This window comes from Candoia aspera, chromosome 3, assembly GCF_035149785.1.
Source record: "Candoia aspera isolate rCanAsp1 chromosome 3, rCanAsp1.hap2, whole genome shotgun sequence".
Lineage (NCBI taxonomy): Eukaryota > Metazoa > Chordata > Lepidosauria > Squamata > Boidae > Candoia > Candoia aspera.
This window is the reverse complement of record NC_086155.1, coordinates 121,318,625-121,342,755: the sequence shown is the minus strand read 5'-3', so window position 1 is coordinate 121,342,755 and position 24,131 is coordinate 121,318,625. Positions and strand designations below refer to the sequence as shown.

Here is a 24,131-nt window from a genome sequence, read left to right as displayed (position 1 = left end):
ACTGTTTGCCTACATGTGGTCAGGATTCAACAACAAAGAAGAAGAAGAAAGGAAAAAAATAATTCGTGTTTGGGGCAAGTCAGCAATGGACCTTTGCTGAAGTATGAGTCTTGGCTGATGTCCAGCAACGCCATTCCTTGATGCCAATACTGTGAACAATCTGCTACAGCTCTTTTGGCCATTGCCTGAACTTTTTTAGACTTGGTGTAACAAGACAGCAGGCTTAATGGCTGGGTCACCAAGACGGAGAAGAGCTTGTATTCTGCTCCATTGATTTCCTCATGTCCTGCCTTTCATCACAGTCACTGCCATCTCTGGTAGGAGCTCACAGAAATGTACAACGTCTCTATGAACAGCATGCTAAGGCAAGGATTATGCACCCCCCCACAAGGGGAGCTACAGTGCACAAATCCTTCCATTTACTCACATGTACAATACACAATCATGGGTGTTTTACTAGCCAAACATACTAAAATATCTAATTTTCCACTCCCATTTTTTTATCTCCCAATGTAGAAAGGGTCAGTCAAAGATTCATTAACTACAGTTTTCTTCACCTTGGTTGTATATGTACACGGATCATACACAAGGACAAATGCTATTTATTTTTCTGTTTATTTTTCCACTGAACTGACTCTATTGGATATGTATGTGTTTGGGAAGAACAGGTACAAATTTTCTTTTTGCTCTCCTTAATGAGGGAGACTTTTAACTCCTCCACAGCAATATCCAAAATGATGAATTTATTTTCCTTCATGTATAATGCTTACAAGATATCATGTTCAGAAGAAAAAAGGTTATTTTAAAGTGCAGTTTCCTAGATCCTTTTATCCTACCCTCTGGGCAAGAATGAATTCTATAATATTATAGAATTCTAGAAACTGCTGCTATCTATTTTATTCAATATAAATATAATGAATCAGATGGAATTTTAAATTGTGTTCCCCACCCCCAACACTCTCTAGTTAAAGCAAAATTGTGTAGTTAAATTAGGAAGGTGTAATGACAGTACAGCATCAAGTAATCATTTGTTTTAAAACACAGCATGCTTATAAAAATCAGTTTCTTATAAATTAAAAAAAAGATTATACAGGACAAAGTGCTAAATGATGGATATATTCCATTGAGAAATTTTCAAGATGGCTATTCCCTTGTCTCCCAAAGCTCTAAACCCACCAGAGACTGCTATCATGCGGTCTTCTCATGAGGAGCAGCTGTCCGGAGTACTTGTGGGCAATCTCAAGTCATCTCCTTGTCCAGAGAGGAATTATTGAAGAGCCAGTCTACTCACCGGCTCTTCATCCCACCACAGTCATAAGCTCCGCTTATCGCAGAGCTGTCTTCAGTCCACCATTTCTTCCTCCAAAAGTGCTAAATGATGGATATACAGATTATCCTCACTTAATGACCATTTGTTTAGTGATGGCTGGGACTTACGACAGCACTGGAAAAAGTGACTTGTTGTCAGTCCTTACACTTATGACTGTGATTGCAATTTGGGTACTTGGTAACCAGCATCCTTCAGTCACATGTTACCATTTTCAACCTTCCCAGTTGGCTTCCGGCAAGCAAAATCAATGGGAAACCACATGATTCACTTAACAATCACTGCAGAAAAGATTGTACAATTGGGTCAGATTTGCTTAATGACCACATCGCTTAGTGACCCAAATTCCAGTCCCAATTGTGGTATTTAAGTGAGGACTACCTGTATTCTATTGAGAAATTTTCTTGGTTCATGGTGACAGAGACAGTGTCCATTGATAGCTCTAAGACAATTGTTCCATCTCTAAATCTCCATAAATTGCTACCCAAAGGTTATTTGAACAAGGACACAAATTCAGGGAACAGAAGCAGCTGGTTTCAGAGATAGAAAATGTTTGAACATCGTTGAGGTAAACGGATTAATTCAGAACATTATTTTTGAAGCACTTTCCAAAATATTTAGAGATGACAATCCACTTTCATGAAAAATGGGGTTACATTGTATATTTTGACAGAAGTCTTCAATGATGCGAAATAAACTAGGTCAGGCAGGCTGAAAATGGTATCAGGTTGAGCACTGTTATTTTAAAAATAATATGTTAAATTTGTTGCAGCATTTGTAAGTTTCCACATGTTGTCCAGCCAAAAAAGCCACCATCCCTAATAGAACTATACCTTAATATAAAAAATTCCTTTTTTTATCAAGTACACGGCAGGATCACCTCAGATAACTGAATATTACTGGATGGTATAGCAGCTGCATATGGTTGAATAACAATGTCTAAAAAAATTTCTTACAAGTGAGGATTTCAAAGTTCTAAGCCAAGTGGATTTCCTCTAGGAATTTGACACCTGGAACATATTAAATGATTTAAGGCTGTACTTGAGCATAATAAATTTTAAAACACAAAGATTGTGGTTTGGCAGTTTAATTTGTAAAAATTAACTGTGGAGGAATTCAGTACTGCTGTCCAATGTCTCTGAAGTTGGGAAGTTGAGTACACTGTTATATGCATGCTCATAGAGACGGAGAGAAACCTTAAATTACTTTGCTAAAACAAAAAGTATGTTATTAAATACCTCCTCCTTAATTCCTTTATAACCACATACCCTGCTACTGCCATATATCAACAAGATGGCAGAAGTGGACAACAAAACAAACACAGCATTCACACACAAGGGTTCCAACCACCCTAGCATTGATAATCCTGTATTCCGTTAACATAAAGCAGATGGCATACTGGGCTGACTTTATCCAAGCTTGGAAATAATCAGGGTCTGATCTGGTACATGTTTGGATGGGAGACCAATACAAGGATTATAAACTAAACTGGGAAGTTGAAAAGCATCCTGCAAAAAGCAATGACAGACCATTTTCAATACATAACATGGCCAAGAAATCTGCATGCTTGTGTCCATACAGTCATTTGGTGATATGCTTATCTCAGCACATTTGTAGGAAACTGAAGTAGGAATTTTAATAGTCTGATGTAAATCCATTCTCATGCTGCACTGCTGAAAACATCTCATCTTCAAGGTGCTTGTTATGACTTATAAAGCCGTACATGGCATAGGGCCTGGTTACTTGAAAGACCACTCATCTTCCATGGTATCAGCCTGGCCAGTTCAATGCAACAGAGTTGGTGTATTCCAGGTTCTTTCGATCAAACAGTGCTACCTATCAGGACCCCACAAGCATTCCTTCTCTGTCATGGTGCCTTCTCTCTGGACTGAGGTTCCCCTTAATTGCTGGGTAGCTCCCATATTGATGGCGTTCTGAATGACCTTAAAGACATAGCTGTTCTCCCAGGCATTGGGCTAGGGTGGTTGGAACCCTTGTGTGTGAATGCTGTGTTTGTTTTGTTGTCCACTTCTGCCATCTTGTTGATATATGCTTTTTGTATATTTGTGGTTTGTTTTTATGCTGTGAACCGCCCAGAGTCAACTGGAGTTGGGCAGCATCCATGTTGAATCAATAGATAAATTTTTGCTTTCATGGTCGAAAATAATGTTACATTTCAAACAAGATAGAGCCTAGCTCAATTTATTGAAATAATGTTATACTTCAGAAAAGCTAGAGCCTAGCTTGATTCCCATTTATTACAATTGATCTACTCTAAGTACAGCCTTATCTAAATCAATCCAGAACCTCTTAGCTGGACATTAATGGTAGCACTAGCTCAATGTAGAAAAGTATTGATGGTGTGCAACATGCAAGCTGCTAATGATTTTTAATAAGAAATGCAGTGTTTGTCCATTAAAATTGACCGGGTAGACATTTAAGATCACTGAGACAAAGATTTGTTTTATTCCAGCTCTCTCTATAAGTACATGCAGTATTGTTGTTTGTAAAATAAGAAATCATAACATGGCAAAAGGTAATTGGGTGTTATCAAGCTATTTTACTTATTTTTAGTATTCAGTGCACATTTCATTCATTTAATACTGTTGTAATGTGCAGTATTTTTTGATACTACAAGGCACCTAGCTCTTGTATTATTTGATTAAATAATATCCACACTCCTCACAACCATGCCCTCCCCAGTTTCCTTAATCCTCAGTATGGAATTCTTGGATAGGAATACAGTAAGATACCAGAGCTATGTGTCTCATTCATATCTTGGGGGTAAATAAAAATATCCACATTCTTGGTCCTCAGCTGTCAGCTCCAGGTCACTGGTCTCTGCTTCCTAGGCTGACTCTTTGTTTCTAAATCTTTCCTTTTCCTCAGCACTTTGGATGCAGAGGTTTTCCTCCTCTCCTTTGTAGGTGATTTTTCTGGAGGATGCCATACATTTTTGTTGATAAGGTGTGCTGCTTTTGTAAAATTAAATCAGTGAAGACCCATGGCTGAGCAAACAGATTGATGGAGAGAAAGGTTACACTGCATAGCCATTTGGATGGTCCCCCACCCCACCCCAACAGTCACACTACACTCTCTTAGGTGAACCATTTGCTATCTCCACCCTCCCACCTCCATGGGTATGAAAGAAAAAAATGACTCCATTATCTCCTTATTATGGATGGAGCTTGATGGGTTTGAGACTGAAGATGATGTACTTTAGGTAACTCTTGCAGGGTTTATCTCAGTAATGTATATATGAAACTGCTGTGAACACTATAAAATACTAAATATTGCCTTCTCCAGTATTGTAGTTAGTTAAAAGAACATAGTTTTAAATGCTTTTAGTGATGCTTAAGTGTTGTAGTCTACAAAGAAAATGTCAGCTATTGAGTGAATTAGAAACACAATATTTATTAATAATAAACATATTAAATAAAATGTATGACAGTGTAATCATTGCATACACACACACACACATGAGAATCAGCATGGTAGGAGAGGGGAGACCCAGGTTCTAGTGCTCCCTTAGACACGAAAGCTGGTTGTGTGATTCTGGGCCAGGCACCCCTACTTAGCCCTAGACTGAAAAGTTGAAAATCTGCCAACCCATACTGGACCATAACCTTGAATGAAGAGGCCTTGATCCTGCAATGGGTTGATTCAGGTTGATAATGATAACAAACATATATGCACATAATAATACATGAAGAGAGAGCAAGAGCGAGAGGGAGAGAGAAGTAATTTTTTTTTAAGTTAGTAGGTCTTATTCCCAGTTAAGTGTGTATAGAATTGCAGCAAAAATGCCCAAAAATGATCTAACAGATGTACATTTTTTGAATAATGAAACTCAATCATTCCAACAACCTTCTTCCATCATACTTCCATTTCTTGCAGGATTTTTCTCTTCAAACCTGCCACAGTCTTCTTTTTCCTCACCTATAGATCTAAATAAATAAATATCAACTACAGCCTCTCTTTTGTTCTCTTGTATCCCCTTGTAGCCCGACCCTGCAGGCCGAGATATTTCAATTCTTCCCATTTTGGAGCATTGTGAAAATACTCACATGACTATCTGGCTTGGCATTGTCTATGCCTATAAAGGCCTACTCATGGTAAGTTTAATGGTAAGTGCAGCTCACAGCCTAGGGGGTGTAATGTTTAGTGTGTTGGCTCAAGATTCAGGAAACCTTACAGTAAATCACAGTTCCGTTTAGCCATGAAACTCACTGGGGTCACTTTAGAACAGTCCCTGTTGCTCTGCCTAGTCTACCTTATAGGGTGGTTTTTGGATGAAAAGGATGATAGGGAGAAATTGTGTACCCTCCTCTGAGAACCTTGAAGGAGTGATAGGAGAGAAATGTATGGAATAAAAACATATACCCTGCCTCTCTTGTTTTTGCTATGTTTTTCTAAACTGAACAGCTATATTAGAGAGATTTATTTCATTCAAATGTATTTATTTATTCTAGTTATAAATAAAATATATTTATTATTGAAATATCATTAAAAAAATAGACATGCATGTGAGATTATCACTGAAAATGCTTCTCTTGTGATAAGAGTGAGACTAATTTCTCAAAGCCTCCATCCCTCCCAATTCAAAGCTATAAGACTGTGGTTCCAACTTTTCCTTCTAACATATTTTTCCTCTGTCTAACAGAGGGGCAGTTTTGGGGAAAGTTGGGAGAGTGGAACATGTTGTCTGGAGCGATTGTAATATTTAGCGACTAAGAGAGGGGAGCTGCATATCAAAAGTTTGGCTGGGACCATGATGAACTGTGTGAGCCCTTTGTCATCAAACATTCTCATTTTCTGATGTGACCATGGGTTTCTGCCCCTCTGAACATGGCTAGTGAAAATAAACAGTGTTGATTATTTGGGGGCTGACTGCTCAAAGTAGCTTCAACTTACTGTGCACCTGTATAAAGTCATTATGGAAATATGCCACTTGCTAAAAACTTCAGTAATTCTAGCCTAACACAACTGTACCCAGTCTGTTGGAAGTGCTTTTAATAGCTCTTTTAACAATGAGCCTTGTTTATAACTTACTGTTTCAGTTACAGAAATACAAATAATATGTTCACCTCATGTGCTGTTTGTTAGATTTCTATCCTGCCTTTCCTTCAGGAGCTTTAGGTGGTACACATAATACTCCCTCCTCCATTTTTTTTCCCTATCACACAGGGTTCTTGAGCTGGAGTGGAGCAACTGGGGCAAAGTTACTCAGTGAGCTTCATGGCTGGGGGTAGGCTTGAACTTGGGACTCCCAATTCCTAGTCCAACACCTTAACTACTCTTTCTAGCTAATGATGGCAGAGATGGGGGAGACTCAGCCGCTCTGTGAGTTATTGGAGCTGCTTTACATTTCTTGATTAGGGTGTGCTTAGTGCCCTCTGGTAAGTGATGTAGTTATAGGACATGTAGGTAGGCACCATAATGACAGTAAGTCCCCCCACCCCCAAAATTAACCACCCTGAAGCAAGATCAAGTCAGTATTAAACTCTTTCAAATCCTATTCATTTTAAAGAAGAGTTAGGTATGGCATCCATCAGTGCAAATTAAATATATTTGTATTTGTCAAACTAAAGGCCTAAAACATAATGCAGGAATCACATTAATGCCTAAGAACAGAAAAAGTAAAACTGCTCCCACTTGGTCAAGGTTTAACACTGTTTAAAGAGCTGCATTCTATGTGTATAATGTGTTTTATCCCTTTCTTTTTTACATGTTTCTGTTTGTTTGTGGGGGGATCCCCCCCAATTCCATATGTAAATGTAATTTAAAAAAAAAATGAAAAATGCAACTGCTTATTTTGTTACAACATTGTTTCCCTTTTCTGGTTTCAGCTATTTGGGTGCTTTTTGGCTTGGGAGACTCGAAATGTGAGCATTCCTGCTCTGAATGACAGTAAATACATTGGCATGAGTGTTTATAACGTGGGCATCATGTGCATCATTGGAGCTGCTGTTTCCTTTCTTACACGAGACCAGCCCAATGTACAGTTCTGCATTGTGGCACTAGTCATTATATTTTGTAGCACCATTACACTCTGCTTAGTCTTTGTACCTAAGGTAAGTAATTTCATATATGATGAATGGTTTTATTTGCATATAATTTTGTACGGCAATTAGGTTGTCGTCTGCTAGAATCCACTGTGAAGTTCCTTTGCACAAGTCTCTTTGGAACGAGGCAGAACCATGCAAAAGAGAAGACTTGGCTCAACTTCTCCAGTAAGGTGAGAGCCAATAGAGGGTCATGGTTAGAGCACTGTAGTGTGTTTCCTGCTTGAGTTACAGTGTATATATATAAAAAAGGCAGGAGATGATAATGGTGGTGGTGGAAGAGGGGGACAAAAATGCCAAATCCAGTCTAAGCATCAGGCTGACTGTGCAACCAACCATAATAATAGCAGCATTAGAATTGGGGAAATAGGACCAAATCTTCACTTCAAATTTTATTGTATAGGAAGTCTAACTGACCTCATAACATTGGCTATGGGGGGAAGGGGGGAGAGGTAGCCAGAAAACTATATAATGCTCTAGACCAAATGCAAATTAAATAAATAAGATGAGTGGATTTTTCCAGGGTCTTTCCTTTAAGTTTTGACAAGACAGGGACCTGCTTTTTACCCAGGCCAGAAGGCTGGATCTAAGCAGTGCCAACTTAGAATGCAGGTGGGGGTCCAAAAGTTAATCTCTGAAGCCACTGTAGTCAAGGTGCCGGAGCAATCCAGTTTCAAATCCACCCTTAGCCATGGAAGCTCACTGAATGACTTTTGGTCTGCCTTTTTGTCTTAAGCCAATCCATCTCACTGGATTGTTATTATCAGGGGAAAAGTGGAAAAGGAACATTGAATATGCTTCCTTCAAAGGAAAGGTGGGATATAATCTAGAAAAATATTCCACCATTAAAGATATCAGAGAGTGTTCTCACCTGACTATCCTTGCACAGGCCTTTTTAAAAAAATCTCAAGCTTCCACTTGAAAACTTCAGCAATACTGGATACTGACAACTAAGTCAAGTGACAGTAGTCATGGTCAGGGCTGCAACTGGGGGGGGCAAGTTGGGCACATGCCCCAGGCGCCACGCTGGGGGGGCGCCAAAATGGGCACGGAATCCATGTTTGCCCTGGGTGACACAGACCCTAGTTGCGGGCCTGGTCATGGTTACTGTCATGGTTTGTTTAACAGTGTTTTGTTAAACTAACATAGTGGCTGAAATCAGATAGTACATAATGACATTATGATTTAATCGGTTGGTTGAACTGGGCCAGTGTCAATTTGCCTTCATTCTGAGACTGGGGTTGTCTGCAGGGGGAGTCCAAAAACTCAAGATGGTATCCAGGACCATGTTTTTGAAGCCCTGCTTCTTCTATATGTGGATCTGCAGTACATGTAAAAAAGGTTAGGGCTTTGATTGCATGGTCATAGTTGCATCTTTACTTTTTTGAGACACAGACACAGACACACCATGGACACCCCCATTTTGGAACCCATATGATTGCCTCTACTGAGTTTGAACGTTATTTCACTATTACCTCTAGACATAGGAAGAGGAGAGCTATATGTATAGTCTATGGTGGCAAAAAATTAGGAGCCTAGGAGCACCTTTTCTGACTAAACAGATTTCATTTAAAGGCATAAGTTTTTGTGAGCTGCAGCTCATTTCATCAGATACACAGAATGGATGCATTGAGGTGGTAAGGAATCATAGCAGTACTGTAGCTACTTGCATATGTTTGTAGGCTTCTGACATTGGCTAAGTGGTGTGATAAGAAATGTTTGCAAATTGGGAATGGGGTTATATGTAGCTGAATAATTTTAACTCATCTGTGTGTGGAAAATGAGCAAGCTGCTGCTGAAAACTTTGCCTCTAAACTTGGTACTTGAATGTATCTGTGTGTTCTATAAAGTTTATTTTATGTTAAGGGATGGGAGGCAAAGTTAGTCAATGAATCAATAAATATTCTTAAGGATTATCTCATTGCTGTTAAAACTTTCAGTTAATTACTCTGAGAACAAATCCAGATGCTGCCACTCGGAACAGAGGGCTTCAGTTCACTCAGAATCAGAAGAAAGATGACTCAAAAACATCAACATCTGTCACCAGTGTCAACCAAGCCAGCACATCTCGGTTAGAAGGGCTACAGTCAGAGAACCACCAGCTCAGAATGAAAATCACAGAGGTATGGCCTGCTCTGGTTGCATCCTGTTGACTTTGCAGGCAAACTCATTTTGTAGAGCCAGGAAGCTATTTCACATGTGGAATCAAAACAGAGGAGATACCGAACGCCACATTTTAAACTGCTCATGTTCTCCTTGTATGTAAAAAAAATGCTGGAAAACCCTAATTAGACTGGGCACCGGCTGCATGAATGTTGAGAGTTTGCCCATTTTTTTTCAGCTACATTGTCTCCTCATTTCTGTTTCCCAATACTGCTGCTGCCCCACCAAATGTAGGATGTATTTTTAGCTACGAACTGATAGTACTTTCAGCCAGGATTTTTTAATCATCATTATTATTAGAACAGAACAATCATCCATTATTTTGCAGATACCGTTTATTGCTGGTATCACTTGTAATTGATTTTCTACACTTCAAGAAGTAAGACATTTTAAAAATAAAACCGTATTATTGAACATTGATTCATTTTTAGTATAATAAATGCAGGTTTCATAACCCACCTATGCCCATTTCCTAAACATCCTAATCCACTTGTACTCTACTGGGAATATTTTAATTATTCTTTTTAGATATAAGCTAAAAGGTGTTTAATGCAATGTGTAATGACAAAATAAGATGCTGCTAAAATAATAACTAACAGAAAGGCTGTGGCCATGTTTAGATGAAATTATTAATAGAATTGCTGAAAATGCTAATGAGAAAGCAAACATTTCCAGTTATCTGTGCCTGTCCAGTACAGTCCAGTAGGGTGGGTGCACTTTGGGTCCCACCAATTAGAATGTAATCTTGCAGGACCCAGGAAGCACACTTTCTCTGTTGCAATTCCTGCCCTTGGAATGATCCCACCTCCCCCTGAGATTTCAGGAAACTATTGAAGACCCAGTTGTTCACCCAGGCCGTGGGACAGGGTGATCATGAAATCTCGTTTTGTCCTTTTGCCTGTTTCTTTTAGTTTTCTTTAGTTTTGGCCTTGTTTTGAATACTTTGCTCTTTGGGTCAGTTGTATCTTGATAGATAGATAGATAGATAGATAGATAGATAGATAGATAGATAGATAGATAGATAGATGATAGAGAAGGTTTCTTAATTGTAAGCCACCCAGAGTCATTTGGGAATCAAGTGGCCCATGGATTAAATAAATAAAGAAATAAATTTCCTGTAATATCTGAATCTGGACCCTTTTATGTTGTTCCCTGGAGTAAGGGCAGCCCAAGCAGACCCTCTGCCTAGGATAGAGGGCTGCTGCTTCTGCGCATACCGTATCTTTTCCTGCCCTCATGTGCCTGCCATCACTAGTCCCCTCCCAGGCAGTGCCAAATTCTGAGGAGTTCCTGAAAGCAAGGATTTGGATCTAATTCATACTCCAGAAAACTGCACAGGTATGCAGTTGCTGCAGTAGGAATTCTCAAAGTGAAGTACTGGAGTGAGTAGTCTTGTCTGAGCCTTCAGAGCACAGCTTTGGGGCTAAACCTTTCCAGGTGGTAGGCTGGGAGGGAAGCCTGGCCCTGATCTTCTACCTTCCCAGTCTGCTGCCTGAGTAGGGCTGTCACTCTACTCCTGCTGGTCCTGAGCAGATGGGTTTTGCACTTTTATAGTGCAAATCCTTGTCATACAGTAATCTCAATAGTCCTTATAATGATCGTCTAAGATAGCAGGACATTATTACTTTCCCCAGGTATCAGATAAAAAGCATGATGAGAGGATATTGGCTTTCCCAAACCAATCTATTGAGTTCATGGAAGAACAGAATCAGAGATTTCCTGATGCAGAGGTCAGGCTTCAAAGCACTTTGTCTATGTCTGTTATCCATTTTGCAGCCAACTGGTGGTAGGGTGGCAAATCTGGGTATATCACTGGGGATATGATTATACAGTGAAAGAGATGGGTTTTTATTTATCCCTTCGCCACTTTAACTCAGTGCAAAAATACCCATGAGAAAGAAAAAACACATATGATAGATTATATGCCATAAATTTTGTGTCAATTCGTAGTGAATTGATAGATAGATTTCCTCTGTTTCCTTCAGGTCTTCCAACAGTGCACCCACTGCCACTGTAACTGAGTCAGTCCACCTTTCTGCTGGTTGTTTTCTTCCTCTCTTTCCTTCCACCTTTCCTAACATTATAGACTTTTCCAGAAAAGTAGGTCTTCATTATGTATCCAAAGTATGATGATTTGAGTCTGGTCATTTATGCCTCAAGTAAAAGCTCTGGGCTGATTGGTTTGATGATCCATTTTCTCATTTTCCCATGGTATTCTCAGAAGTCTCCTCTAACACCAAAGTTCAAAATTGTCAATTCTCTTTCTATCCTGCGTCTTCGAAGTCCAACTTTTGTTTCCATAGAGTGTCGCGGAGAAAACTATTGCCTGCGTAATTCTGATCTTTGTAGGTATAGACACATCTTGGCATCTGAATAGTTTTCCAAGGCCTTCATGGCTATTCTACCAAGTGCTAATCTGTGGTGTATTTCTTGACTGCTAGTTTCTTTATTGTTGATGGTTGATCCTAAAAGGCAAAAACTATCCACCACTTCAATATCTTCATTTTCAGTTCTAAGCCTGGTTGCTGTTACTGGTACCTGCTGTCATTAGTTAGGTCTTATTTATATTTAATCTTAGTCCCATTTTTTCCCTGTACTCCTTGACTCCATTCTCCATTTTGAGAATTACTCCAAAATGTTACTTTTTGGATAAACCGTCTAAAGTAATTCTCCTTCATTCAACTGAAAGAATTGAAAGGGAAATTAAATCAGGAACTTTTTGCCAGTCATCTTTTGGAACTTATTATTTATTAAGAAGACTGTTTTTACTGTACTGTTTTACTGTTTTACTGTTTTATTGTATTTTAATTAATGTTTCATTCCTATTTTATGTAAACCACCCAGAGTTGCTCTCTGAGTGAGATGGGTGGGGAATAAATCTGATATGTAAAGAAAAAGAAGGGAGGGAGGGAGGGATTATCTTCCTGAAATAAGTTGAAGGAGGGAAGGATCCATCTTATATTTTCTGCAGTTATGTACTCTGGCAAGTAGTTTCCACTTTATACTCCTTGTCCTTTACAGTGAGAGTAATGTCCTTAGCTTGTAAGCAAGAGCTCTGCTGCCGGGCACACCTGCCAAAAGAATTCAAGTTCTTGCTAGCTAGCCAACTCAAAGCATAACATTACACTTTTTTCCTATAGAAAAAAAGGGGGGGGGGATTGAATGCAACCTCCTCAAAAATAGTAAAAGGGGCTTCCTTAATTTAAACTTGGCAGAGAGCATTTCCCAACTGCACCACAATTTCATATTGATGTCTCAGTGATTCTTACACTAACCCAGTATTACAATTTCCATAATTAAATGAGATTTTATTGAAAACTTTCTCCTCCTCCCCAGTTGGTACTGCATCATAGCTAGAGCACTGCCATTTTACATAACTGGTAACAATGGAATGGAAAGGAGCAGAAAGTTACATACTCTTCCCAAATCTCTCCCACCAAACTCAGTGGGACATAAAGTTCCAAAATTTAGCTGGATTGCAATGAGGTTAACTGCACTGATGATAGTGACTAAACTGGATATCAAACTCTGTCATATGGAGTTTGCTACTGACCATCTTCTAAGCTTCGGTAGCTTCATATAGGAACATTCTTAGTAAGAAATAGGATGACTTGTTTTTGCTTTGGCTTTCATCTTAGATTAGAAAACGTATTTTTTTAAATCTGACCTGCCATCTTTTACACAGGATATACACTATGTAAAAACAGACACCCCATTCTTCAAGTGAGACCGTATGGAAGTCACATAAAACCTTATATATGAGGGCGTGACATAATATAATATCCATATACGTCTAGTCTGACAGCTTAAGTAAAGAAAGGTGCTGGACTGTATATCCCATTCTAAAGATAACATCTTTTAGACAGTATATATAGGAAGCCTGGAGATGGCCTTGGAGAGGGAATCCAGAAGTTACCAGGTCATCGACAGGTAGACTTGCAAGAATCTGTCACTGCAGTGTAGTTCTAGTTTTCCTGCTCTGGTGTATCTTGTAGGGCTGAGAGCATGTTTGGTGTGTTCTTGTCATTCTTAAAAATATACTGTGTGTCCTTTATTTAGCCCTTAATGGAAGTGAGTTTTCAGTTTTCTCTTTAGGATTGCAAGCGGGAAGGACCTGTTGCACCTTCTTCGCTCCCTGCCATCATCATGGCAATGGAGAGGAAAAATAGAAAGGATGTTGCCATTCCCTTATTTGTTCAATGACTTCACTAAGGGCAAACTCCCTAAAGAAATGTTCCACCTCTCACAACAAAAATAACAGTTCATAATCATAAGCTGTTATTTATTTATTTGTTTATTTATTTATTTTTCAAATTTAGTTACCGCCCATCTCACTCAAACAGCGACTCTGGGCAGTTTACAATAACAAGCAAGAATAAATAATCGTTAAAATACAATAAAACAATATTATTAAAGAAAAATATAATCCAAGACATAGGTGTTAAGAAGTTCTTAATTTAAGAACTTAAATTTCTTAAGAGTCACTTTTATAGTGAGATGGGCAGTGTATAAATTTAATAATAAATAAATAAATATAACATAAATAATTTATGGGATCATCTTCAGGGTGCTAACCACCCCCAGGGTTCGTTACTCCTCCTGCCCCAAGCGAGATGGCAGAGCCAGGTCTTCACTCTTTTCTGGAAGGCTGGGAGAGTGGGGGCCTGCCTCACCTCTGGGGGAAGAGTGTTCCATAGGGCAGGGGCAACGACAGAGTCTTCCTGGGCCCCACCAATCAACATTCTTTCACGGACAGGGTCCGTAACATGCCCTCTCTGCTTGACCAGGTGGGACGGGTCAATGCAATGGGGATGAGATGGTCCCTCAGGGAACCTGAACCCATGCCATGTAGGGCTTTAAAGGTAATAACCAACACCTTGGATTGGACCCAGAAGCAAACTGGCAGCTGATACAGCTCCCACAGCAAAGGTGTTACATGTGCCATCCTTGGGGCACCTAAGATTGCTCACACAGCTGCATTTTGAACCGGCTGTAGCTTCCGGATTGATTATTGGTGGCTGCTCCCAGCCTCTGGAAATCTCTACCAAGAGAAGCTAGGATAGCTTCATCTCTGCATCCTTCCACCAGGGAAACATGGTTTTTCTAACAGATTAGTAATATCTGCTGACTTTCTGCTGAAGTAGGTTTTAATTTGATGGGCTATTGTTTATTTTTATTGTGTTAATTTGAAGAGTTTTAATGTTTTAATTTTAACTTTGTTGATTTATCTACTGTTTACTGTGAGCCACCTTGAATATTATTTTTAGTGGAAAGATGGATGGGGTGAAGTGCAGCCATGCCAAAAGAGATTTCTTGGTATTAAAATCTTAAAAGTGTTTATGAGAGATTCAAATGTACTTCAGTTTCTTTTGAGTTGCTTAAGTTAATATGATGGTTCTTGTTATTTATTAAATCATTTGCAACAGAAAGTTGAGAACAAGCATTTGAAGTGTAAATAAACCTCCCAGCTAATTTAGGTTTTACAATCACATTACAGAGATAATTGAAGCAAGGGCCACTTCAGTCTTCAGGTATAAAAACATTAGAAGGCTTAAGGCTGTGAATCAGCGGGATGACTTGAGAACTTGTAGGAAACACCTCATCAGCTATCTTTAATGATCAAAGTTTTATCTGAGAGTGTTCTCTAAAGAACAGAACACTAGCATTTGTCCTTGTAAGTCTTACCCTGTATTTTCTGCATTAAACAATCTACTTTTGGGGGAACAGCTGAAACACCAAGATGGAGAGATTTTAGTGCACAGTTTTCCTTTTCATTCGATTTCAAAAACACTTGTCTAAATAAAATCATCTCCTTAACTACGCATTTGATAACAGCACCCATCTAGCTACCCAGAGAGAATGTTTTTCCAGACCTTTCACAATGTCATTATATACCCACTAACACCCTGGCGACTGCTTGGATTCTTTCTGCTGCTGGCTACTCTTGGGAGGATGAGCAGAATTAGAGGAAGGAATACTAGGAAAGTTCCCCAGAGGTGCCTGTAGCAGCTGTCAGAATCATAGAGCCTAAACTAGCACCCATCTCTAACAATTTAACAAGGCCTAGTCTTCATATGTAATCCAGGATGACACATGAGAAATGAAATTAGAAGAAGTAGCATTTCCCTCCATCATACAGGTTTCTATTCTGTTATTCATAGACCGAGAACCTGTATGATACATATAAGAAGTTTACTACTTATGGTTGGAGATATGCATGATCAAATGACAACATATTTATTTCTATGCCAAACGAGTGTGATTTTTTTAAAATGTTGGGTACATTCTATCCCATGCACAGGAGTCCTCTGCAAAGAAATAGAGATGAAATAGGAAGGATATTTTTTTGCGGTCTCATTATCTATGGATGTCTCCACAGATGAATAATTGCAGTTTAAGTTCTTTCTTTATATGTGAGTCTTTATGCATAGCTGAAATAAAAATACCACACAAAGCTGGTGAAGAGGAAGAACTTAGTCCATAAAAAGTAGGAAGAAAAAGGAGAATAAAGGCTAGATAACAAATGTTTTCGTATTTTTATAACATGCTTTTCTTTTAACAGTTGGACAAAGCTCTAGAAGAAGTCACAATGCAGCTTCAGGACACACCTGAAAAAACAACATATATTAAACAGAACCACTATCAGGAGCTCAATGATATTCTCAGTATACGCAACTTTACAGAAAGCAAAGGTATGGAATTTGTAAGGCCCAATAAAGATTTGGTTATATAAAAGGCATTGATTCCATATGTCCCTTATGTGGTAAAACAGAGTAAGAGCCAGCACTATGCTATGATGCCACTGTTTTACATGAAAAATGTCAGTAAAATTTTGTATGATTGTAGAAAACTTCATTAATACAGTTCTGCCTGAGCAACCTATAAAGGCAATGGTACAGAGACATTTTGATCTTGGTTGCTTTCCCATTTCTGGAATTTAGTTCACATTGATCTGCATACCTCAGTTCTAATCATCTATTTTATTAGTCACCATCCTGAAGTTCTCATACATTGCTCCCTACGACTTCCTAATCCATGGGCTAATCCAACATGAGAAAGGGATGGGGCAGAGTTTCTCATTCCTCACACAGAGGAATGAATTTATGAATTAAAATAAGGAGCTCTTCATGAGTTCTCTTCTTCACAAAGCTGACTGGGATATTTGGGCAATGAAGTTCAGTGTTTTCACTCTTCAGATACCAGGGAGTTCACCTCCTTAGGTTTTGACTGATGAAATAGGCTTTACTTTGCTCCTCATTATTCTCCATTCCTAGAGCTTTGGGTGAGTCCTGTGGCCCACCGCTAAATTAGATAATGGGTATAGTAGGATGAAGTTAATGATCTGCTATGTAGTAGCCATTCGTTCTTATTTTTGGCAACTGACTTTCAATTAGAAATGGAGCTTAATTCCTGGTGTATATATGGATATCTCCATGTAGTTTGCCTGGTGGTAGTACAGAACTCATTTGCTATTACATTTTCCTAAATGTTTTTACAACTCCATATAATCTAGCCTACAGTCTTATTTTCTGATAGGGTTCCTTTCAACTATTAACCAGATCTGACCAAAGACTCTTCAACGTTTACATATGGCTCAAGTCTTATAGGAGTTGTAATCCAACATATCCAGCTGGGTGGAGGGCTTACATATATTCATCCCACTTCTACTCCTGATGAGCAGACTTTGCATAATTTCATGGTGTTTTTAAAATTTGCCAACCCAGTTTAGACTAGAAGCAGTGAGAGAAAAGCAATAAATTTTGAACTAGACAGTATGAAGATTGGGATTGTCAAGTATAGTCATCTGAAGGCTTCCTAACCCCTTTGTAGCTTTCCTGCAACAACCCAGTCACGTGTTTGATCCATTTCAAAGACAAGAGGGCAAAACCCATAAGAAAGCATGACTGTTCAAAGCCATGTTTGTTCAGTCCAGTATATCTTTGAAACTATGCTGAAGACATGAGATGCTGCAGAGCAGTGTTTCTCAACCTTTAAGTGTTTCAGCAACTTTAAGATGTGTGGACTTCAACTCTCAGAATTCCCTAGCTGGCTGAGAAACACTGGTATAGAGTATACATATGCATAACATCCTGTTCCAGAGAAAGAAAATGCCAGGGCACTCTGGAAGATTCTATTCCTCCTGTAGACCACATTGATCCCACCATTCCAGGGGTGGTCTTGCAGGTTTCTGGAAATAGATCTAGAACAGAAAATTGTTTGGGGAGTTGCAGCTGTGGTCCATTCGTTTTCCCATAGCCAGTTCTTTACAGCCTTAAGACACAGGATGCTTCTGAAGACATACAATCTGACAGGAAAGAAGATATCATCAGCGTACTGATGGCAATTAGGTGCAAATCTGCAGGTGATCCTTCTCTGTAGCTTCAGATAGATGTTAAATACAATGGGAGTTAAAGATAAAAACCTTTATTGATTAATATGGGTTGAATATGGGAAGAAGGGAACCATGTTATATACTTCTGAAGAGGGAAACAGTTTCAGGTATGCCTATAACTGCTGTAAAGAAGATTGGAAGTACTTCTTTAAGTATCTTTTTGTTTTCTTTTTCTTCTTTATTATTTTCAACACCTTTTTCTTCCTTTCTTCTTTTTCTATATTGCTCTGTGTTTATCTTTTATCTTTGTAAAAAAGCTCTTCTTTAATTATATATATAGAGAGAGAGAGGGAGAGAGAGATAAAACCCATAGAGCAGCTGTTCCGCAAAAGAATTCCCAGGAGGCTGGCAAGTCAATAGCCAAAGGACTGAAAAATAGCCAAAGCTTAGCATTACCTACTGGGAGCATTCAGGCAAACACAAAGAAGTGCCTCTACATCCCATATCAGCTAAACATCTGGGAAAGAACCCATTGTTGCAACAAGTGAAAAAGAATTTTAAGCACAAGCCTGGTTTACTCAGGCAATTTTTAAAAAGGGAGCATCAGTGACCGATGATAATGTTTATTCTTAACTTCATTGAAGATGTATTAAAATACCACTGTAAGTATCTTTTAGCTTCTCAGAAGAAAAATAAGCAAATTTATTTGAAATACAACATTGTTGAACTGAAAGGGCCAGGCAGTACTATGAGGTTTCATGAAATAGGCAGAATGATGAGAAATATGATAGGCAGAGAGGATCAAGGCACTCTCTAATGTACCAGAAATCCTCACACTGCTTGTCAAATTATGAAGGAAGTGAGAGAGAGAGAACTCCAGACACAATTACCACAGAACAACTTTTCCAATTCTGGCTCCCTATTTACCATATCTTTCAAAATTCCTGATAGAGTTGGGATTTGTAGTCCAACATATCTGAAGATAAGCAGATTGGGGAATGCTACTATAGAACCTGGGTACTCCTGAGATAGTTGTATTATTATTACTTATTGCATTTGTATCCCACCTTTTCTCTGGTAGCTCAAAAACATGTACACAGAAGTCTCCTCTCCGCTCTTTTTACCGCTCCCCCAACCACAACATTTTGGGTTAGGTTGGGCTGAGAGAGAATGACTGGACCAAAGTCATCCTGTGAACTCCATGGCTGAATGGTGGTTTGAACCTGGTTTTCTCAGATCCAAGGCAAACACTTAATATGACATGACAGTTCATTGGTAAAGTGTGGTGGGTGGTGGTACACAGGTCCGCAACTAGGGGGGGCAAGTGGGGTATGTGCCCCAGGCGCCGCGCTGGGGGGGGCACCAAAATGAGTGCTGGGGGGGCACCAAAATGGGCGTGGAATCCATGTTTGCCCCAGGTGACAAAGACCCTAGTTGTGGCCCTGGTGGTACATGGTAAAGTTAAGTCTCCTTCAAGTCAAACTTGCCTTCTAATGCCTTTGTGGACATATCAATGAAGCTTTCCTGGCAACAGTACAGAACTAGTTTACCTCTGCTTGCCTCCAGGATTTTTTTTTTCCAACTTCCCAATCTAGTCTGCTTGAATTCCTGGGAATCTATCAGCCAAGGAAAGGCCAGACCCAATTCTGCTGAGCTTTTGAGCTCAGAAAGTATCAGCCAGGTACTCCCTGTGTGCCAATTGCTGGACTGATGTATGGGGAAACAAGAGTCTCTCAAGAATGCAGATTTCACGTAGAAATGTTATCACCACTTTTCAAGGATGTTGATTTCCATCTTAAAATATTTCCTTTATAGAATATGATTTATGTACATACAGTATATTTCTTGTATATTAGAGAAGAGGGGGAGAGAGAAAGAGAGAGAGAGAGAGATGAGGAAGTAACTTAATAGAACTGTGAGCAGGTCTTGTTGGATGCCAGAAGTGGTATTTACAGTCATTTGGGAGCAATGGAGTCAGTCACATAAGCAGATTGCGTTTGGTCTGAGGCATTTGGAATGAAACCAAGTTTCAGAGCATATTTCTACATTAGAAAATCTAAGTCTTCAATAATTTAGCTGTTTGTTAGGGGTTATTTTCCTAGAAAGAAAGACTGAGAATAAATGAAAACTACTTGCTTGATTGTAAGGGTTTTAAGTTTTGCTGAGGATAAGGGAAGTGCTCAAGTTCTGTGGTTTGAAAGCTTCCTGAGGCAAGAACAGCTCAGTGTTTGTCATAGCAGCCTCCTTTACTCCAATACATCGTAAACCATGAAAAACTAGGGGCTGGGTGACTGATTTTGGGCAAGAACTACTCTCTCCCTCTGTCTGCATTTGCAATTTCTATTACCTGAGAGAGTGCCCTAAGGACTATTGGATGTTTTTGGAACTCCAGTGGGTATGGTCAGACAAAAAAAAAAAAACTAATTTCTCAGAAGATCAATGTTAGGAATTTCTCCAACAACCAATGAATAAGACAAAGAGGGGGTCTAAGTTCCTTAATACAAAATTAGAAGTTCTGACTTCAGATAAAAAATATCCATTACATAATCAACGTAAAGATGGAACATGGTGAAGTATAAGAGATATAAATATCATGGTTCTTAGTTATGGGTTTGTTGGATTCTGCAAATATAGGGTACGTTCATAATTGAAAACCCCCGTGTTTTGCCTACATTTTTGAGTGTTTTTTAAAAATATTCTGTACTTCATGTAGTTAAAAAAGCCAAATTATGTAAGGAAGTAATAATAAGTAATAAGTTGTACTTATTATTATTCTTTTTCCAACAGAATTAATAGGAAGGGAATAACACTGGAGTTTATTTGTAATCCTAATTTTAGAAATCTGATTCTTTGTGTGTGTGTGTGTGTGTGTGTGTGTGTGTGTGTGTGTGTAGCTTTCGTAAATGCTATTTTTGGGGGGGACAAAGGTCATTTCTTCTTTCTTTACCTAATTTGTTTATAATTTGTTTTAATCTAAGTAATAAACATTAGTATTTCTTAATTACCACAAGAACTATTGTTGTCTAGTTGGAGATATATTTTAGATCAAATGAATAATTTTGAGAAACAGTATTGTAGTTTGCAAATAATATGTAGTATAGAAAAATGCATTATAATGTTCCTTAAATAAATGTCTGAAAATATATTTTTGCCCAGATGGTGAAAAAACAGTGTTGAAAAATCATCTTGATCAAAATCCACAAGCACAATGGAATACTACAGAGTCATCCAGAACAAGCAAAGATTTTATAGAAGATATTAACTCCCCAGAACAGTAAGTACCTTAATTCTTTCTTGCTAGATGTTGACAAGAATTAAAAGTACCTTACTTTTAAATCTGCATATTGATTATACAAAACATGTTTTAAGAAAAATCATTTGAGACAAACTAGTAATTGTCTGATAATTGGGGGAAATTTTTAACGTTTGAATACATTGATATTTATGATGATTGCTTGTGGTTTTTTTCCTAATTTGGGGCTTTATTAAAAGTGTTGATCCCCCTCTGGAGATCTGAAATGCTTATGCTCATGTATAGGGTATCTCTGCTGTACTATAACAGCTTTTCCCTAGTATTAATATTGCACTGGGTAAGTACTGTTTATATTCTGTAAATGAATAAAAGAGAAACACAAAGCAGAGGGTAAAATCCACAGAATGACTTACTAAGGAAAGAAAGAACAGAACGTAGGAGGGTGTTCTGCTCATCGTCCAGGGTTTGCCAGACCAGCTACAGAACTTGTTGAGGTTGTAGTATAGTTCCCAGTGAATGCATCCCAAGGTGAAGAGCCCTTTGCTAGCAGCCCTCTATTGAACACCTGGGTAAATGTCCTTCCTGTTTATCTTTCCACTTTGTATCTTCACAGCATACAGCGTCGACTCTCCTTACAGCTGCCCATTCTTCATCACGCTTATTTGCCATCCATTGGAGGGGTTGATGCCAGCTGTGCCAGTCCATGTGTCAGCCCCAGTGCCAGTCCCCGGCAAAGACATGTGCCACCATCTTTTCGCGTGATGGTCTCTGGCCTGTAGGAGGACATCAGAGCTCCCTGAACTGCTTTTGGTACTCAATGGCTGGACTGAACGTCTTGTGTCGAACTCTTGCCTTCTACATATCCTTACTCTTACCACAGAGAAACTAGCTCTATAAGGCCATTATCAAGGGAGGGCCAGTTCCGCTGCTGGGAAAAAGCATGTGAAGCGGAGAGGTTAGGCAGAGGTTGATCTGTAGCCTTACTTGTGGACGTTTTTATTTCTTCACAAAGAAAGTCACCAAAACCACGTTTCTTCCTGAATTTCTATAGGAGGCAAGGTGGCTAAGAAATCTAAACTTGACCGAAAAAAAAAAAGACAACAGACCCCACTGCAGCATCACTAAGCTTTACATTGCTACTGAAAATGAAACATGAGAAGAAGAAAAGAAATATCTCATCAAAAGAGTGCTGTATTAACTGAAATGTATACCATTTGTATATCAGGGATTGCGTTCAGCTTCTGGAGACCACCGTTAGTTGGGCTGACCTTAATTTCTGGGACTACATTCAGTGAGAAGGAGACTTTTAGAAATAGTTCCAGCATCATTGAGACTTGTACACAGTCCAGCCTCATTCCTCTCAAGACACGCTTGGGGTGGAAAATGCTTTGGGGGGAAGCAAATCCAAGTCCAGGATCTTAGAGCAGCTACAGCAGGCACCCCAGGTTCCGGGAGGGATCCCTTCCTCCTGTTAAGACATCATGCTTGGTGGAATCCCAGGGTGACCTTCTGCAAATAGCAGAAAACTGGGTCTGGGGCTGAGGATTGCTACTGAAATCTTAATGTCACAGGGTGGATTTTTCTCCTGGAGTTTGCTTGATTTAAACCACAGCATAATTAACAGTACAGTTAACTGAGCAGAAGAGCAAGGGGGCGGTAGGGCCCTTAGGCACCACACTTTGCTGCTGCAGTAGAATTCTGCAGAAGCAGAGAGCATATACTGTAGACGCCACCTTTGCTTCACATCTGTGTGTGTGAGAAACAGTGGTCGTTGAGAATAAGATAGGCTGAACCAAGTTTGCCAATATTGGGCAAAACATATCCTTTGGGCTTTGAATTTAAAAAAAGACAAAAACACAAATATGGTATAATTTGAAGCAAAACATTTTTTTCTCTCTTGTGGATTCCACCCGAGAGAATAGATTTAATCTATTTCCTCTCTGGGAGCAACTGAATCTGCTATTAATTAGAAAGCAACACGAGAGAACTCAAATGAAATGGGCTTCCATAACTTACTGTTAAGGTTTGATCCACACATGTGCTGCTTGTACCCTAGTGGTTCTAGGACAGCTTGCTAGGATTAAGATTATCTGGGCATGCATAATCCAAAGAGAGGCACCTGGGCCCTTTACAATTACATGGCATGGAGAACTTGAGGAGATGCATTTCCTTCCTGGCTAAACACATGAGAGATGCCACATTGTGTGAACTTCCAATTGCTATGTAGTTCTGGGCCACAATTCCTTCACCGCTGCAGGTTGCGCATTCAGCATGGGAAGGGCTTAGATGCAAGGGCTAAGATTGCCCTTGCCTTACTGCTTCCTAGGATGTTCAAGTGAAAGCTTAGGTCTATGCTTTTTCATGCCTCTAGGTTTGCTGATTTTGTTTTTTAACTGGTGGAGCTGCTTGTGTCATCTGACATACTGTATAGTTTCACCAGTTGAGAAATACGGATCGTTTGGGAAGGCATCAATCACACAGTCCATCAGTGTCTTGAGCAAGCTTAAATCCCAAAGCATGCCGTGATAAGGATGTGCCGACCATGTGAAAGGCACAGAAGCACACTTCAGAGCCTGTTTGTGGGCAGAAGACAGACAAAATACCTTTCCTTCTCCCCAAAAAACCTGTTTTTCCTTCATCCCAGTATATTGATTCAGAATATTTTGTATTGCTGTAAGAACAACAAAAAAACAAACACTGGACCTATTACCCTAAGCTATTAGCCAGATAAGAAAAATCAAATTAAGCCTGCCATGTCATTTTCATTTTCCCTAAACACCATTCTCACATTGTGATACCAGTTTGCCAAACTGCACTGCTCAGCATTGGAACTGGCCACCTTTTCAAAATTGTTATTAATTAAAGCTTGTAGAAGAAGGTATGGTGAAGAAGAGGTAGTCTATTTCTATTGCACTTTCTGTTCCTACACCACAGGAATGAATTCGTTCCACAAATGTCCCCAGAATAGCATGTAGTGTCTGCACAAGAAAG

At 39.2% G+C, this 24,131-nt stretch overlaps 1 protein-coding gene across 1 annotated transcript in view; it reads left to right on the top strand.

Moving 5' to 3' along the window:
- The window catches only part of GABBR2 (gamma-aminobutyric acid type B receptor subunit 2), a 364,113-nt gene extending 340,282 nt beyond the window's left edge, over positions 1–23,831 (top strand). Inside the window, exons 14-19 of the mRNA XM_063298738.1 lie at positions 5,332–5,442; positions 7,177–7,401; positions 9,333–9,515; positions 16,118–16,247; positions 21,044–21,161; positions 21,754–23,831. Coding sequence (XP_063154808.1) covers positions 5,332–5,442; positions 7,177–7,401; positions 9,333–9,515; positions 16,118–16,247; positions 21,044–21,161; positions 21,754–21,919 — 933 coding nt within the window. The 3' untranslated portion in view covers positions 21,920–23,831. The remainder of the gene's footprint in view (positions 1–5,331; positions 5,443–7,176; positions 7,402–9,332; positions 9,516–16,117; positions 16,248–21,043; positions 21,162–21,753) is intronic.
- Positions 23,832–24,131: the final 300 nt, after the last annotated feature.